General features: G+C 48.4%; 1 protein-coding gene across 1 annotated transcript in view; it reads right to left on the reverse strand.

Moving 5' to 3' along the window:
• The window catches only part of DNAH2 (dynein axonemal heavy chain 2), a 110,880-nt gene that overhangs the window by 69,463 nt on the left and 23,767 nt on the right, over positions 1 to 17,650 (reverse strand). The window contains exons 8-20 of the mRNA XM_017531365.2: positions 17,398 to 17,589; positions 16,548 to 16,705; positions 16,000 to 16,087; positions 15,058 to 15,263; positions 14,455 to 14,584; positions 14,006 to 14,188; positions 12,305 to 12,519; positions 4,177 to 4,323; positions 2,785 to 2,941; positions 2,312 to 2,551; positions 1,829 to 2,017; positions 1,502 to 1,649; positions 581 to 773 (exon numbers count right to left, since the gene is read on the reverse strand). Of these exons, the coding sequence (XP_017386854.1) occupies positions 581 to 773; positions 1,502 to 1,649; positions 1,829 to 2,017; positions 2,312 to 2,551; positions 2,785 to 2,941; positions 4,177 to 4,323; positions 12,305 to 12,519; positions 14,006 to 14,188; positions 14,455 to 14,584; positions 15,058 to 15,263; positions 16,000 to 16,087; positions 16,548 to 16,705; positions 17,398 to 17,589 (2,246 nt within the window). The remainder of the gene's footprint in view (positions 1 to 580; positions 774 to 1,501; positions 1,650 to 1,828; positions 2,018 to 2,311; positions 2,552 to 2,784; positions 2,942 to 4,176; positions 4,324 to 12,304; positions 12,520 to 14,005; positions 14,189 to 14,454; positions 14,585 to 15,057; positions 15,264 to 15,999; positions 16,088 to 16,547; positions 16,706 to 17,397; positions 17,590 to 17,650) is intronic.

The following is a 17,650-nucleotide window of genomic DNA, read 5'->3' on the forward strand; positions in this document are numbered from 1 at the left end:
AAGAAAGAAAAGAAAAGAAAAAAGATTTTTTTCCAGACTGGGCAACATAGTATACAAAAAAAAAAAATTTTTTTTAAAGCTATCCAAGCATGGTGGCATGTGCCTATGGTCCCAGCTACTTGGGAGGCTGAGGCAGGAGGACTGCTTGAGCCCAGGAGGTCCAGGCCGCAGTGAGCTATGATTGCACCACTGCACTCCAGCCTGGACAATGACAGACCAAGACCCTGTCTCAAACAAAATAAAACAAACAAAAGAATCTTCAATTTCACTCCCATCTGCCTTCATGGGATAAAAGAGTTCACTTCTTTCATCTTTCAGATCTCTGCCATTTCTTCTTTCCCACCAGACCCTGTGACCCTCCCCCAGCCAACTGCTTTTCACCTAAATCTTGTCCAGATCTTCCCTGATCTCTGCCCTTTAAGAAGCAAAGGTCCAATGTCCCAGGTCCTATTCTTTTTCTGTTGTTCAGGACACACATTGTCCTCAGCTCCCCTACCCACTTCCCAAGACTCTAGGCCCAGACCCCTCCAGCAGGGCTGACCTCCTGCAGACAGATCTTCAATCCACCCTCACCACTCACCGGGCAATGTCGGCATCAAAAGAAGAGACAGGCGGGTTGAGGCGCTGGTAGCGACGAATGAAAGAGTCCTTGTTGATCTCCCAGATCTCCCGGTACATGTCCCAGGTCTTCAGGTAGTTCTGCAGCAGGCTCGCGTTGTTAGTCATGCCGCTGCTGATTTGGGTCTGGATCTTCTTGATGTCCTCATCTTGCTCTTCAAAGGACCAAGAAAAACGCTTCTCACTGACTTTCACCGCAACCTAAGTTCTGCCTGGGCCCTGCTCACTGCTCCAGACCTTCCATTCCAAAACCAGCTTCCCAGAGAAATACGGCTCAAACATGCGCATTAGAAGGTGAAGGAGTAGGCGGAAGGTAAAAATGTGACTCTTGGCGTCTCCTCCATAGGGTCCGATGTCTTGCCTGTTGATATCTAGGCCTCTTATACCCCAGCCCCTGTCCTAAACTTGTCTTTCCTCATCTCCCATCCCAAATCACAAATCCCATGAGCATCAATCACCTAACCTCCCACCGCCCCCTCCACCTTTTTTTTGAGATGGAGTCTCATGCTGTCACCCAGGCTGGAGTGCAGTGGCACCATCTCGGCTCACTGCAACCTCTGCCTCCTAGGTTCAAGTGATTCTTCTGTCTCTGCCTCCGGAGTAGCTGGGATTATAGGTGTCTGCCACCACTTCCAGCTAACCTTTGTATTTTTAGTCGAGATGGAGTTTCGCCATGTTGGCCAAGCTAGTCTCAAACTCCTGACCTCAAATGATCTTCCCGCCTCAGCCTCCTGGCCAACCTGGCCCTTTGGCCCAGGTTTCCCAGGTCATGGAGGTGACTGGCTCAGTGTGTCTGGAAACAGCCCCCGTCTCTCCTCCTAGCCTTGCCCCCTCTGCAGCCTCTGAAACACTGCGCCTTGTGCCCTCCCCGTTGCCCACTCACCCACAATTGTTTGGATGGATTCACGACGTAACCTGCGCTTGCTGAGAATTTCAGGGAGATGGCGAAAAACGGAGATGGTAGAAAAGAGGTGGCTGCCAATGTCGTTGACCACACCTGCCAAAGTCTGCAGAGTGGGTGAGAACTCCACCTGTGAGGAACACAGTGGAGAGGGGAGACAAGCCTTAGGACTGGGACAGTCACACGCTTCAGCAGTGGGTCTGAAGGCCATAGGATAAAGTCAAGGCCAAGGACCAAGTTTAGGAATTAAGGCAAACTGACAAGTAAGATGTAATGGTTTTGAGATGTTGGGGGCAAAGTGGTCCCTACCTGTGCCACACCTCCCTGCATATCATTCTTCAAAATGACAAGGACTCGGAAGAGTGGGTTTGGGCTGGTCTTTCCATCCCCGTTGATAGCCTTGGATAGTTCTAGCAGTGACCATTTCACATTCAGGCGCAGGGCATCCTCCATCATGTGGTCCAACCGAATCATGTACAGCATCCACTGCTGTTGAATCTGGTGAGTTGAAGGGAGGAAAAAGAGAACTCCTCAGGGAAGACAGGGCAATCCTGGGAAATGAGAACCAGCCAAGAGGGAAGGAAACAAGTTGGTTTAATAGAAAGGCAGGCGTGGAGTCCTGGAGGAAGAGGTGTGAGGACTGAAGGTGGGCTGAGTCCAAGACTTGAGCACGATGTTTGAGAAGTACACACTGGTAAAAAGGAAAAAGGGTGGGGGAGCAAGAGAATGGCCTGGTGGAACTGGAGGACTGTGGTTTTTCCAACGACAACATCCTGGTCACAGGCCCCTTACCTCAGGACCATCATTCTTGAAGACCTCGTAGGAGTTGGTCATGATGGTCACCACATCGTGGTGCAGACTCATCAATTTCTGCTGTACAGCTACCCGATGCTGTCTTTGGTCCTCTTCAAATTCCAGGTCCCTGTATACCCGTTTGCCACTAATGCGTACCAGCAATGTCTCTGACATCTCTTGGGCTCGCCAGCCAATGGTCAGAGTGGATGCCTTGAACTCATTCACAATCATCTGAACCTAGAATCAGGCCCCACCATGGGGGAGTTTCAGCTTGGGAAGAGACCATCTGCATCTCATTCTACCCTCCCACTTGTCCTCCAGCTAGACTGGATGACACACAAAGAAGTCCTTCCCCATGCAAACCCAATTCTTTCTACACTGCCCCCAGGTTTCCCAATCTCTATGCAAGACTAGGGTACGAATCACCCATCAGTCTTGCAGACCTTTAGGGTCTAACGATGACGGCCCACCTTGCTGGCATGTATCCGGCACTCCGTGATGAAGAAGGCACTGGCCCCCTTCAAGGCCCAATGTAGTTTCTTGAGTCCAGGGTGGATCTTCTTATCCAAGAACCGAATACGCTCTTTGAATAGGGCCTGCTCATCTGGGGACAGCATGGCAATAATCCTGTGCATAAGAGAGGACTGGTAGCCTGAGGGGTAAGCCCTGAAGATCTTTCCCCTGCATTAGGAAGTGGTGGAGAAATCTGAACATTTCTAGACCAGTAGGCTAGATCCTAGACTAGTACTTCTAAAATAACTTTTTACAATGATGGAAATGTTCTCTCAGGTTGGGGCAAAAGTGACTGCCACTTAAGTAACGGCAGCAACTGCAATCACTTTTGGACCAACCTAACACAAGCTGTGCTGTCCAGTATGGTACCCACTCACCATGTACAGCTACGGAGCACTTGAAGTGTGGCCTGTACCAATGAGTAGTTTTGTTTAAGTTTTATTTACTCAGTTTACATGGAAATAGCCACCTGCAGCTAGAGGCCACCATGCTGGACACTGCAGCTCTAGACCCTCAAACAGGATTGCTGGTTGCACCTCCTTGGGTTTTAACTGGGCTGAGAAAGTTACCTGCTGTGGTCTGAATGTTTGCGTCCCCACCAAATTTACATGTTGAAATCCCCAGTCCCACAGTGACAGTGTTAGGACCTTTGGGAGGTGAATAGGTCATGAGGGTGGAGTCCTCATGAATGGAATTAGTTCCCTCATGAGAGACCTACAAGAGCTCCTTTGTCTCTTTCTCCCATGTGAGGACACAGCAAGAAGACAGCCACTTATAAACCAGGACGCAGGCCCTCACCACACCATATCTGCTGGCGCCTTACTCCTGGACTCTCCAGCGCCCAGAACTGCGAGAAATAAATGTTTATAAGCCACCCAGTCTGTGGCATTTTGTTATAGAAGCCCAGACAGACTAAGACAGTACTTAACCCAGAACAAAGCCTCACTCCAGAGAGAATACCAAGGTAGTTCAGAAACTGAGGCAGGGATGGGGACAGCAGGGCCTTAGTTCAATGAGTCTGATGTTATTCTGCACACATAATCCTAATGCCACCCCGTTTCATTCCTAGAGAAGTGGCCCAGAGCTACAGTATACATGGTCCAAGTACCCAATGGGGTGGGAGGGAATCCTGGTTGGTTTTACTCTCCACGCTGCAGCTAGAAGGCAAAACTACAAGGGGTAGGAATAATGGTAGGGTCACAAGAGAGAGTAGGAGACAATTTTTTTTGAGATGGAAAGAGTGTAAAGGACAGAAATTGTAGAAAATGGACAACGTCATGGGGCAGATATGAGAAAGAGAAGGAATAAAATAGCATCTCCAAGGGCTGCAGTGAGAACCCGAGCCCTACCTATTGTAGTCTCTAGCAACAAGTAGCAGATTTTCACGCAGAATGCGCAGGTCCTCGGCTCGCTCAGCTACGTTCACCACGTAATGGGGCGTCTCAAACAGCAGCCGCTCCCAGTAGTCAATCTCCACAAAGAGAATCAGAAGGGACCTTGGAAATAGAGAAGCCAGGGAGTGAGGGCGCTGCTAAGGGGATAAACTAGAGCAACAACCGAACAGGCAGGAGGGCTGGGAAGCATCGGGGTGGGAAGGGGGCAATGTAGAGCTAAGAATGTCAAGATAAGAAAGGAAGCAGGGGCCAGGTGGGCGTGGTGGCGCACGCCTGTAATCTCAGCACTTTGTAGGGCTGAGGCAGGCAGATCACTTGAGCTCAGGAGTTTGAGGCCAGCCTGACCAACATAGTGGAATCCCATCTCTACAAAAAACACAAAAATTAGCCAGGCACGGTGGCAGACGCCTGTAATCCCCGCTTCTCAGAAAAATGAGGCAGAAGAATCACTTGAGCATGGGAAGCAGAGGCTGCAGTGAGTCGAGATTGTGTCACTGCACTCCAGCCTGGGTGACAGAACAAGAATCAGTCTCAAAACATAAACACACACACATACACACACACACACACACACCCCGCAACTATTCTTGGAAAGACTCAAAATCATAAAGATATTCATTCTTCTAAAGTTAACCTATAAATTTAACCAAATCTCTATTCCTATAAAAATAGAAATGAGACTATTTTTAGAACTAAATAAATTGATTCTAAAATTCTTATGGGAAATAAATATTAAATACAGCCAGGAAAACTCTGAAGAAAGAAGAGTAACGAGGACAATAATTAAAACAGTTTGGTTCCTGCCCATGAATAGACAGATACCAGAATAGTGAATCCCAAAATAGACACAAATATACTCGGGAATTTGTTACTATAAAGATGGCAGTTCACTAAATGAGATTGGGTCAACTCTAAATGAGATGGTTCTAGCCATCTGGAAAAAACAAACAATGAAATACGAAACTCAGTTTGAATCTGCACCTCTTTCCCTAACCAAAATAAATTTCAAATGAATCAAAGATCTAAATGTAGAGAATAAAGTCATAAAATACCAGAAGAAAATATGGAATATTTTTGAAAAAAAAAAAAAATCTTGGCCTGGTGTGGTGGGTCACGCCTGTAATCCCAGCACTTTGGGAGGCCAAGGTGGGTGGATCATTTGAGGTCAGGAGTTAGAGACCAGCCTGGCCAACAAGGTGAGACCCTGTCTCTACTAAAAAGACAGAAATTAGCCCGGCATGGTGACGAGTACCTGTAAACCCAGCTACTCGGGAGGCTGAGGCAGGAGAATTGCTTGAGGCTGGGAGGCGGAGGTTGCGTGAGTGAGATCATGCCACTGCACTCCAGCCTGGGCTGCAGAGTGAGACAGACTTCCTCTTGAAAAATAAAAAATCAGGCCAGGCATGGTGGCCCACGCCTGTAATCCCAGCACTTTGGAAGGCTGAGACGGCAGATCACAAGGTCAGGAATTCACCAGCCTGACCAACGTGGTGAAACCCCATCTCTACCAAAAATACAAAAATTCCAAGTGTATTGGGTGAATGGGAAAAAAAATAAATTAAAAAAAAATACAAAAATTAGCTGGACATGGTGATGTGTGTGCCTTTAATCCTAGCTACTCAGGGGCTGAGGCAGGAAAATTGCTTGAACCAGGAGGTGGAGGCTGCAGTGAGCCGAGATCACGCCACTACACTCCAACGTGGGTGACAGTGAGCCAAGATCACGCCACTACACTCCAGCCTGGGCAACAGAGTGAGACTCCGTCTCAAAAAAAAAAAAAAAAGTCTTGAATAAAAATCACTTGAGGGTGCAGTGGCTCACACCTATAATCCCAGCACTTTGGAAGGCGAAGCTGGCAGATTACTTGAGGTCAGGAGTTTGATACCAGCCTGGCCAACATGGTGAAACCCCTTCTCTACTAAAAATACAAAAATTAGCCAGGTATGGGAGTGCACACCTGTAGTCCCAGCTATTCAGGAGGCTGATGCAGAAGAATTGCTTGAACCTGTGAAGCAGAGGTTGCAGTGAGCCAAGATGACATCACTGCACTCCAGCCTGGATGACAGAGTACAACTTTGTCTCAAAAACACACACACAAAAAACAAACAAAAGTCCGGATGAGGTGGCTCATGTCTGTAATCTTAGCACTTTGGGAGGCTGAGGTGGACAGATCACTTGAAGTCAGTAGTTCAAGACCAGAGTGGCCAACATGGTGAAACCCTGTTTCTACTAAAAATATAAAAATTAGCCAGAAATTGCTTGAACCCAGGACATGGAGGCTGCAGTGAGCCAAGGTGATGGCACTGTACTACAGCCTGGACAACAGGGCAAGACTCCATTGAGGAAAGAAAAAAAAAAACTTGATTTTTTTAACCTGCAGGGTTTTAAAATAAAATTGAACTTGTTAATCACAAAGGATAAAAGTTCCCACGACCTGAAGATATGCTCAAGAAACTCTGCATTCTAAATACTGCTGAAATGTTATTTGGAAAGAAAATTCTAGAATTTTTTTAGTCTTTTCGACAGGCAAGTACTGAATTAACAATATTGGAGATAACAACACATTTCAAACTTTGCAAAGGATTGTGTTTTCACCTTCTTTACTGGAGAAGAGTCTTCCAAGAATGAAATGATTTTCAAGTGCTCACATACTTGTGATACACGCTTTAAGAGATTGTGGAAGAAGAAATGCTGTTTTTTCAAACCCTGAAGATCGCCACTAACGTATGTGGTATTTTTAAAACTGCTAAAATTTCTTCAAAGTGAGTAAGCCTCTCAAAAGTAGAAATGAGCAGTGGATCACCAGACATTTAAGAAAAGCCTCCCAAGTAAAAGAGAGAGGCCAAAGCCAAAGAAAATTACTAGAAATCCGCTAAATTCCGAACCCAGTCAAATGTCCAACAAGTAGAGGGCAGAAAAACAGTTGCCAATCATGCAAAAACTCAAAAGATTTACCTCCCACGCACAGTTTCTTAGGAAGCTACTAACGGATACACACTAACCAAACAAAGGCATAAACCATGAAAGAGGAAGACAAAGGAAATAGGAAATCACCTGAGGAAAGAGGCTAAGGGAAGTCCCAGGGTAACTGCTTTGTAACAGGCCTTGAAACCAACACCAGTTGGACAGAAGCAGGACAGGGAGGAACAAATCAAAGAAAAACATTGACGCCAATACTGGGCATGTCAGATTGTGAGGAAAAATGCTTCTCGAAAAGGTTTTATTGGTTGGTTTGGAAGAATTAATGATAGTGAACGCTGTGCTAACAAAAATAATGAGGTGCACAGTGTTTCAGGCCTGTAATCCCAGCACGTTGAGAGGCCAAGGGGGTGGATCACCTGAGGTCAGGAGTTCGAGATCAGTTTGGCCAACATGGTGAAACCCCGTCTCTACTAAAAACACAAAAAAATTAGCTGGGCATGGTGGCAGGCGCCTGTAATCCCAACTACTCGGGAGGCTGAGGCAGAAGGATCGCTTGAACTCGGGAGGCAGAGGTTGCAGTGAGCCGAGATCACCCCACTGCACTCCAGCCTGGGCGACAAGAGCAAAACTCTGTCTCAAAATAATAACAATAATAATAATGAGATAATTTTAAATTCCAAATAGAGCAAAACATCGTACAACCAAAGGAAAAACTATAACAATGTAAAATTACACAACTCAGCAGTAAACAATACTAACAGAGCCATAACAAGATAAACTCCAAAGATCAATGTAACAAAATGCTGTGTTATAGGGATATGCGGAGAACAGATACAGGGACATTTCTAGTAGCATAAACATATTCTAATGTCCTTCAAGCTGGATGCCTTAGATTTGTCACTGTTCATGCACATCTGGGCAAGCCTACATGGGCATGTATGCTGGCCAACATTGCACCAAAACGTTTCTTCATTCTCTCATCTTGGTAAGATTTTCAAAGTAACTTCAAGGCCAATTAGCCAATTTTAATGTGTCAGTCAACAGGATGAATTCAGGCAATACCTTCCTGACGCTGAGCTGAAAATCCTGGGAGGAACCTTTGAATGACGTTCAGTCTTTAACAGAAGTTTGTCGAGAAATTTCCAGAATGTAAAATCTATTTTATTAAAAAATATAATTTTTAGGCCAGGCGCCGTAGCTCAGGCCTGTAATCCCAGCACTTGGGAGGCCGACGCAGGTGGATCACCTGAGGTCGGGAGTTCGAGACCAGCCTAGCCAATATGGAGAAACCCCGTCTCTAAAAATATATGTATATATATCATCTTTTCTTTAAAAATCTGTTGGGGGAGCCAAGCAAGGTGGCTTAGGCCTGTTATCCCAACAGTTTGGGAGGCTGAGGCGAGGGGATGGCTTGAGCTCAGGAGTTCGAGACTAGCTTGGGCAACATGGTGAAAACCCATCTCTACCAAAAATAGAAAAAATTAGCTGAGCATGGTGGCGGCTGCCTGTTTTCCTAGTACTCAGGAGGCTTAGGTGGGAGAATTGCTTGAGCCTGGGAGGCAGAGGCTGCGGTTAGCCAAGATTATGCCAATGCACTCTAGCCTGGGTAACAGAGTGAGATTTTATCTCAAAAAAATAAATAAGTAAAAATCTGTTTGGGGGACGACTTTTTAAAAATACTTCATAATTTATCTCCAAACTAGTGGTCAGGCAGTAGAGGTAGAAAGGAGAGCCAGCAGAGTTGAGTGCTTAGAGCCCAGAGCGGGCTGACCTGGGGGAGACAGCACTCTATGACTGGGAAAAAAGAGAAGAGAGAAGCTCTGGGAACAAAAAACAAAGCTCAGTATCTCATCTCCTGCTCTCAGGAAATTCTGCTCTGCTCCCCACAGAGTCATAGCACAGCTCCTTCGGCCAGGGTAAGGATGACATCTGGAATATGTTTGTGTTCAGTGTAATCTATAAAGCGGGTTGTAAAACGTGATCAAAGCCAATTTGGACTTCAGAGTTCAGATATCTGGGATATAAGGTGGGATCACAAAACCCCTTGTGGGATAAAATAAGGGCCATTAGGGACTGGAGGCTCCAGGACTAAGAGAGCCAGGTAATTCCAAGGAACATCAGGACGTTTGAACAGTCTGCTTATTTCAAGATCTTAACCAGAGCTTGAACACAAAGAGCAAATCTGATAAAGTTATCTGCACTTCCTTGAAGTGTTGATAAGTTTTGGAAGCTGCAACCTCTTGGATTTCTTTACTGGTGATCAGCCCAGACTTTCAAAATCCTTCACTATGCTCATGTTCTTCCCTTCCATTATTTACTGGATTGAGGCAGTTTTATCTTAAAACCACAAAAATGTAAAGTATCCTATAACATCTCTCTAGAAAACAATCCCCAAAGGACAGAAGCAGGTACCTCTTCTATCTAGAAGCCCCATTTAGCCATTATTTGGGTTTCAGATAAACCCAGGCCATAAATATTTGGCCCAAAGTTGCTTTTTTTTTTTTTTTTTTGAGATGGTACCACTCTGGAGTGCAGTGACGTGACCTCAGCTCACTGCAACCTCCATCTCCCAGGTTCAAGTGATTCTCCTGCCTCAGCCTCCCGAGTAGCTGGGACCACAGGCGTGGGGGCGCCACCATGCCCAGCTAATTTTTTTGTATTTTTAGTAGAGACGGGGTTTCACCATTTGGCCAGGATGGTCTTGACCTCTTGACCTCTTCATCCACCCGCCTCCGCCTCCCAAAGTGCTGGCACTGCCCTGCCGGAAAAGGTTTTTAAGTAGATGAGGAAACTCAGGCTCAGAGAAATTCAACGGCTTACCTGAGGTCACGTGGCAAAATGCTCCAGGGTTTGAACTTGAGACTATTTAGCACTGAAGTTCATGCTGTATCCACTCTCACTGGCTGACCCCTGGCGAGTAGAAGGAGGTAGCTACCAATCAGTGCTGACATACGGCATTTCTTTTTTTTTTTGAGACAAGGTCTGGCTCTGTCGCCCAGTCTGGAGTGCAGTAGCACAATCAAGCTCGTTGCAGCCTCGACATCCTGGGCTCAAGCAATCCTTCCACCTCAGCCTCCTGAGTAGCTGGGACTACAGGCTACTCATTATGAGTCAATGTTTACATGGTTGTGCTTGGCCATAACTCATAAAACCAGGCAGCTCAGCAGAGCCGATCTCCAACATCCCTCACTGGCCCTAGCCTTTTCTCAGACCTCTCGGCCTGGCCACATTCACACTCTGCTCCTCAACTGCTTCCTCATCCGCGCGGCTCCCAACATCCCTGCACTTCTCACTGATGCCTCTGCCTCACCCTCTCACCTGACACTCCACTCTGCTTCCCCATCTTGGTTCTTTTGCTTCCTTCCTCAACCAGAATGTGCCCTCTTCCCCTGGCTAGTGCTGCCCAGGACAGACACTCGCCCAGGACAAACACTCGAGGTCTCATCTGTCCCTGGGACTCTATCTCCATACAGGACTTCTCTGGTAAAGCCCCTTCTACATTTGGCCCCACAAGCATGGACTTTTTTTTTTTTTTTTTTTTTAAAGAGAGATGGGGTTTAAAAAAAGAGAGAGAGAGATGGGGTTTCACCATGTTAGCCAGGCTGGTCTCGAACTCCTGACCTCAGGTGATCCACCTGCCTCGGCCTCCCAAAATGCTGGGATTACAGGCATAAGCAACTGTGCCCAGCCTTTTTTTTTTTTTTTTGAGACGGAGTCTGGCTGTCGCCCAGGCTGGAGTGCAGTGGTCCAATCTCTGCTCACTGCAACCTCCGCCTCCCGGTTCAAGCGGTTCTCCTGCCTCAGCCTCCCAAGTAGCTAGGACTACAGGTGCCTGCCACCACGACCAGCTAATTTTTTTTTATCTTTAGTAGAGACAGGGTTTCACCATGTTGTCCAGGCTGGTCTTGAACTCCTGACCTCATGATCTACCCGCCTCAGCCTCCCAAAGTGCTGGGATTACGGGCATGAGCTGCCGCACCTGGCCTTTTTTACTTACTTTTTTTTTTTTGAGAGAGTCTCACTCTGTCGCCCTGGCTGTAGTGCAGTATTGCGATCTTGGCTCACTGCAACCTCTGCCTCCTGGGTTCAAGCGATTCTGCTGCCTCAGCCTCCCAAGTAGCTGGGATTATTACAGGTGTGTGCCACCATGCCCAGCTAATTTTTGCATTTTTAGTAGAGACAAGTTTTCGCCATGTTGGCCAGGCTCAAGCATGGACATTTTGAGTGAAGGCTAACGCTAGTAGCCACAGCCTCGAAGCATCTTATGTGAACAGGAAGCCCCGCTCCAAGCGTAGAGCTGTTGAACTAGAGAGAGGCAGCCTAACATCCCTGAAGGCAGGAACTTGGCCGTTGTATACATTCCCTGCCTGTGCCTATTTCAGCTCCTGACGTGTGGAAGGCACTCACTATGTATTTTTAATAAATTAGTTAATTGATTAATTACATTTTAAATGTATATAGTATGACAATTTCATAACTATAAAGCTGTAGGCGAGGAAGACATGGTCTGACAGCCCCACCAATGCTCAGGAAAGCTGGGACCCAGGGGCAGGTCTGAGTGACTTAGCTGAGCCACCATGGCCATCTAGTGGCAGAACAGCTACATCTCTGGTTTAGTTGGATAGTGGAGTAGTTTTGGGTTTTTTTTTGTTTGTTTGAGACAGGGTCACTCTGTCCCCCAGGCTGGAGTGCAGTGGTGTGATCTCAGCTCACTGCAGCGTCTGCCTCCCAGGTTCAAGTGTCCTCTCACCTCACCCTCCCAAGTAGCTGAGACTGTAGGCTTCTGCCACCATGCCTGGCTAATCTTTGTGGGGTTTTTTTGCAGAGACTGGGTTTTGTCATGTTGCCCAGGCTGGTCTGGAACTCCTGGGCTCAAGTGACCACCCCTGTCAGCCTCCCAAAGTGCTGGGATTACAGGCGTGAGCCACTGCACCTGGCCCACGTTTTGGTTTTTTTTTTTAAGATAAGTTGTAAAATTAAAATGTTGATAACAGGGTGGGGGGTGGGGAGAGACAGAAAAAAAAGTAAAACGCTGATCGCAAACATATCGTAGTATAAGAAAGAGAGAGAAGAATGAAGAGAGGAGCCAAAAGATGGGAGTTAAACTCCGGGGAGCTGGAGAAGGGGCGCGTAGAGAGAAGGGGCCAGTTGGCTCCCGTACTTGTCAAAGTTGACATCCAGCATGCCTGCCTTCTCTTGGCTGATTCGCAACAGTGGGGTATCCAGCCGCCGAATGCAGTCCTTGTCCAGCGTTGACGTCCACTCTTGGAAGGTTTTTCGAATCAGTTCGTCAATGGCCTGGACCATCTGCTGATAGGTGTGCACACTCTCCTCTCCAGTCCCAATATGGGGCAGGAAATGAGCACCAGCAAGGCACTGAGGGGAAGAAGAACAGGCGAGGGGAGGCTGTCTGCCACCTTCCTTCCTCCAAGGGCCACCATCGCCCTGAGACCTACACATGCATGCACGCGCACGTACCCCGACCACGTGTACGCTATGGAGATGGATTGATTTTTGACAACTTAAAGGGAAGGTAGAGACAAAAAGGAAGGTGAGAGGAAGAGACCAAGGCACGATGAGGAAAGAAGTCAAAATGACAACAGGGAAGCACAGAGAATCGGTACAGGAAAAAAAAAAAATGCTGGGAGAAAAAAGTCAATCACAGAAGGGGCAGGATATGAGGCACAAGGTTGAAAACCAGGGTCAGCCCTGCTTAGCACAGGCATAGCCCGCCAAACCCAAACCAGCCTCCAGGTATCTGCAGGCTGCCTAACTCTACCAGAACCAGCTGCACGATGGCAGGTTACTACCTCAACCACTTTCAACCTGTATTCCCAAAAAGGTTTTTTGTTTGTTTGTTTTTATTGAGACAGAGTCTTGCTCTGTCACCCAGGCTGGAGTGCAGTGGCGCAATCTCGGCTCACTGCAAAGTCTGCCTCCCGGGTTCAAGCAATTTCCCTGCCTCAGCCTCCTGAGTAACTGGGATTACAGGCACGTACGACCACACCTGGCTGATTTTTGTATTTTTAGTAGAGATGGGGTCTCACCATGTTGGCCAAGCTGGTCGTGAACTCCTGACCTCTAATGATCCACACCCACTTCGGCCTCCCAAAGGGATTACAGGACTGAGCCATGGTGCCCAGCCCCAAAAAGTTTTAAAACAATGTTTTCCTGTTGTTTCTTTGTGCCTGTGCTTGCAGAGAGACCAGGCTCTGTAAGGGCCTCACCTGTCCATGTCCCTGGATCATCAGGCTGTATCTTCTGCTGACTCAACACCCCAGAATCTGGCCCTGTTCCTCCTCTGCAGCCTGATATGAAACTCCTAAAATGAGGCCAGGCGCAGTGGCTCATGCCTGTAATCCCAGCACTTTGGGAGCCCAAGGCAGGTGGATCACCTGAGGTCAGGAGTTCAAGACCAGCCTGACCAACATGGAGAAACCCTGTCTCTACTAAACATACAAAATTAGCCGGGCACGGTGGCACATGCCTGTAATCCCAGCTACTTGAGAGGCTGAGGCAGGAGAATCGCTTGAACCTGGGAGGTAGAGGTTGTGGTGAGCCGAGATCAGGTCATAGCACTCCAGCCTGGGGTGCAAAACTCTGTCTCCAAAAGAAAAGAAAAAGAAATTCCTAAAACAGTCCATGTGCTACCAGCCACACTCACCACCTCTGTAGATCTTAACCCACAACCTACCTCACTGAACTGAACCTGCCATTCTCCTAGCCGACATAGGTGCTGGCCATGAAGACTCTTTGAGGAACCTCGCAGAAGCCATCCCCCATCCTTCCCAGCACACGGAGCACAGCCTGCAAAACTGGCCATCTCCCTGAGGACAGAGTTTATAGAAGGGCAAGCACTTACGGTCATGACTCTGTTGACGCGACGCCGGAGGATGTGCACCCAGCGTGCCTGTCCAGAATACTGGGCCATGTAGGGCTCCAGGTATGGCCACTTCTTGTTCCTTTCACGGTTCACCAGGGACAGCTCACTATTGAACAGCATATAGAGATCCACCGCCTTCTTGTCATAAGTCCGCTTGATAGCCTAGGGAAGAAGAGGCAGAGGCTGGCAACATGCCCAGGGAGGCAGGCTCCCTCCAGTCATTCAACCCAGAGGAAAGCTGCACCCTGCTGCGGGAGTCACACTCCCTGGGGATGCCAAGCCAAGGAACAGAAGAAAGATAAGAGGCACCCAGATTCTGGACATGAAGAAGGACCCACATGGAGGCAGGAGGGCCTCTGGAAGGCTCAGAAGGGATTCCAGGAAAGCACTTGGGATGGAAAGCCAAGGACACCAAGGGGCAGCCGCACCTCTCGGGCAGCCAGCCTGTGGAAGGTGTCCAGCAGGAGCACGCCGTGCTCCACGTCCCGCACCAACTCGAAGGCCGAGGTGATCAAGTTCTGGGTCATCACCTCCAGGTCCTTCATTCCGGCACGGAACCTGCACCGGTGGAGAGGCATGCGGAAGCTGAGTGCACTCGCCTGCCCCCAAGTCCAACCCCCGAGGAAGAATCCCATGGGTTGCTGAGTATGGAGGGCTTCCTGTGTGCCGGGCATTGTAAGTACTTTACTTACGTGAATCCATTTAATTCTCAAAACAATGCTGTGAGATAGGTTCTATCACTAACTGTATTGCATAGAGCAGGAAGTGGAGACACCAGCTGGTGGGGTCATTGGCCCAATGTCACATATCTGGTATGTGGCAGAACCAAGATTCAAGTCCTGAAAGGCTCCCTCTGGAACCCACAACCCAAGCTGCCACCTCCCTCCCCTGCACTCTCTCCTGTCCACACCCTCCGCATCCCGATCTGTCCTTCCATCATTTCCTTTGCACACTCTCACCACTCCTCCCACTCTTGGCTCCCTGGTCTGCCTTCCCTGCCCACGCCTGGCATCAGCCTGCAGTTCCCTCACTTATTGTAGTCCTCATGCCAAGAGGTGTTCTTGACATCCAGGATGCCCCCGCGAGCGACCCGCAGCATTTGCAGATTTTTATGAAAGATGTCCTCAATCTCCAGCAAGTTCCGTGTGATCTGTGGCCCCTGGGCACCAAAGAAGCAAGGAAGGGGACCCTGCTTGCCATCTTCCCAGCGGGCGAAGTGATACTGACAGTCACATACCTAAAAAGAAGCTAGCGTGAGGGTTCCTGTTTTCCTTCCAAACTCCTAAGTTCTAAGCTATTTGGTTTAGTTTCAAATGTCTAAAAACATCACTGGGAGTGATGGCAAGTGAGAAAAGAAAGAAAGAAAGAAAGAAATGTCTAAAAACCAGGGAGGACCAACCAGCTGCCGGCAGGGGCAGGAGGCTGCTGGAATGAACCTTGGCCGCAGAATGAAATATGACATAGGAGGGCAGTGATAACAGGCAAATGCCAAAAAAGAAGCGGAGGGGTGGTAGGGCACACAATTGTGCAAGAAGAGCCAACGTGGTAAGTTTAATTTTTTTTTTCTCTCTGTCTTTGATACCTGAGAATTTTTTTTTTTTTTTTTTTTTTGAGACTTTCACTGCCTCGGTCATGGCTCACTGCAACCTCCGCCTCCCAGGTTCAAGTGATTCTCATGACTCAGCCTCCCGAGTAGCTGGGATTACAGGCATGCACCACCACACCAGGCTAATTTTTGTATTTTTAGTAGAGACGGGGTTTCTCCATGTTGGTCGGGCTGGTCTTGAACTCCTGACCTCAGGTAATCTACCATCTCAGCCTCCCAAAGTGCTGGCATTACAGGCATGAGCCACCGCGCCCAGCTGTAAATTCAGTGTTTAGCCTCTGCCTTGTTTCCCCTGGTTCCTGGGGTAGGAGGAAGGGAGGGATTCTGGAGGGTCTGCTGTTGGCTCTTGGTTCTTCGGCCTTCCCACCTCAATAAGGTCCTTGCAGCGCTGCACAAAGGCGTCAACCTGAGCAAAGATGCTGGTCTGGTCTAGGACCCAGCCCCGACTGGAGAACCTGTGTCGGGAGAAAGACTGGCTGAATCAGAAGGCAAGGGCATCAGTCTGGCGATGCAGAGCTAGACCGGGAGCCCTGCATTCAGGGAAAGCCCTAGAAAACCAGATCCAAAGAAGCAAGTTTCCTGAATCCCAAGGGAAGAGATTTAAGGTGAGAAGAACCAGGCAGGAGACAGAGCATCTAAGTTCTAGGAGCAGATTCATACATAATGGAATTTTAGACTATGGGGTCAAGATAGGAGGAAAAGACCAGATAGGGTTCCTGGGATCAGGAAGGAGAGATTATTAAAATAAGGGGAACTCAAGGCAATAAGCTACAGATGCCAGACATAGAAACTCCTGGGTCTAGGAAAATACAACCCAGAGGCTAAATAAAGTACACTTGAAAGAAGTCAGCATCTACCCTGGTATAGGGATGTCAAGGGAGTTGCTATGTGGGATGTTAGGGAGACGTATCATACTCGGTGTGCATCTGCACAGCCTGTAGGTAGTGATCCTTCCAAGCATGACAACAGAAAATGCAGCCTTGCAGGTCCGCCTTGCTGGAGGAGACATATCCCTCAAAGATCCGGTCCAGGGAGATGGCATGGCAGCATAAGCGGATGATCTCATTGCTCATCTGCGGAAGGAGTCCCCACAGCCTCTGTTCCCGCCTCCTTTACACCCAATTCCTTCTCTGCATCCCCCTGCCCGTGCTCGTGTCTCAACCCCCTACTCCTTGATTTGACTCCTGAAACTCATCCCACCCCAGGTCTCCACTGCTGGCCAGGACGACACCTCTGGGTTCCATGCCCACTCCTTCTCCTAGGTGGCCCATTACTCTGCCTCAGCCCAGCTCCGCAGCTGCCCTGCCCAGCAAGCTCTCAGTTCACTGTCCCTTCTCCTGCTCTTTGGCTCTGTCACCCCCAGTGAATGCACCAGGCTCTGCTCCTCAAGAGCCAGTGCCTTTTCCTAAATCCACCTCTCCCTCACTGCAATCTCCATCCTGAGGAATGAGAAGAAGAGCTTTTCCTTCCGCACAGCCCAGCCTGGGGGTCTGTTCTTCCTGCCGCTTCCCCATGTTCCACCAACTCCTATTCTGAAGCCCCTCTTCCTGCCTAAGCCACCTCCATCTAGAAACAGAAAGTCCAGCCCAGGGTCCAAGGCTGAGCAGCCCTTAAGCGGATGACATAGGTAGAAGCCTTCAGTCTCTGAGCAGAAGGGCAATCTTCACTATCTTTTGAACCATGATCCTGTGCCAAATGCATTCCCCCTTCAGAAAACCTGGCCACCCTCGTAAACACCTCCAGCCTGCTCTCGGCATATGCACACCTTTCGGAAGAGCGAGGTCAGTCTCTCCCGAGTGTTGTAGTGGGGAGAGTTGACCCAGATGATTCGAATGAGACTGATCAGCTTAGGGAGCTTGCTAGAGATGTCCTTGGGCTTCATGAAAGCCAACTCCTGGTAAGGTTCCTTCAGGATTGACAGAAAGGTCAGGTTCGACTGTGCTTGGCGAGAACCATCCTGGCAGTAAAGAGAGACGAGAAATAGATGAATGCACGGGGAAGCACTGATTCAACACAAG

The sequence above is a fragment of the Cebus imitator genome, unplaced genomic scaffold (assembly GCF_001604975.1).
Source record: "Cebus imitator isolate Cc_AM_T3 unplaced genomic scaffold, Cebus_imitator-1.0 Scaffold72, whole genome shotgun sequence".
NCBI classification, from domain to species: domain Eukaryota; kingdom Metazoa; phylum Chordata; class Mammalia; order Primates; family Cebidae; genus Cebus; species Cebus imitator.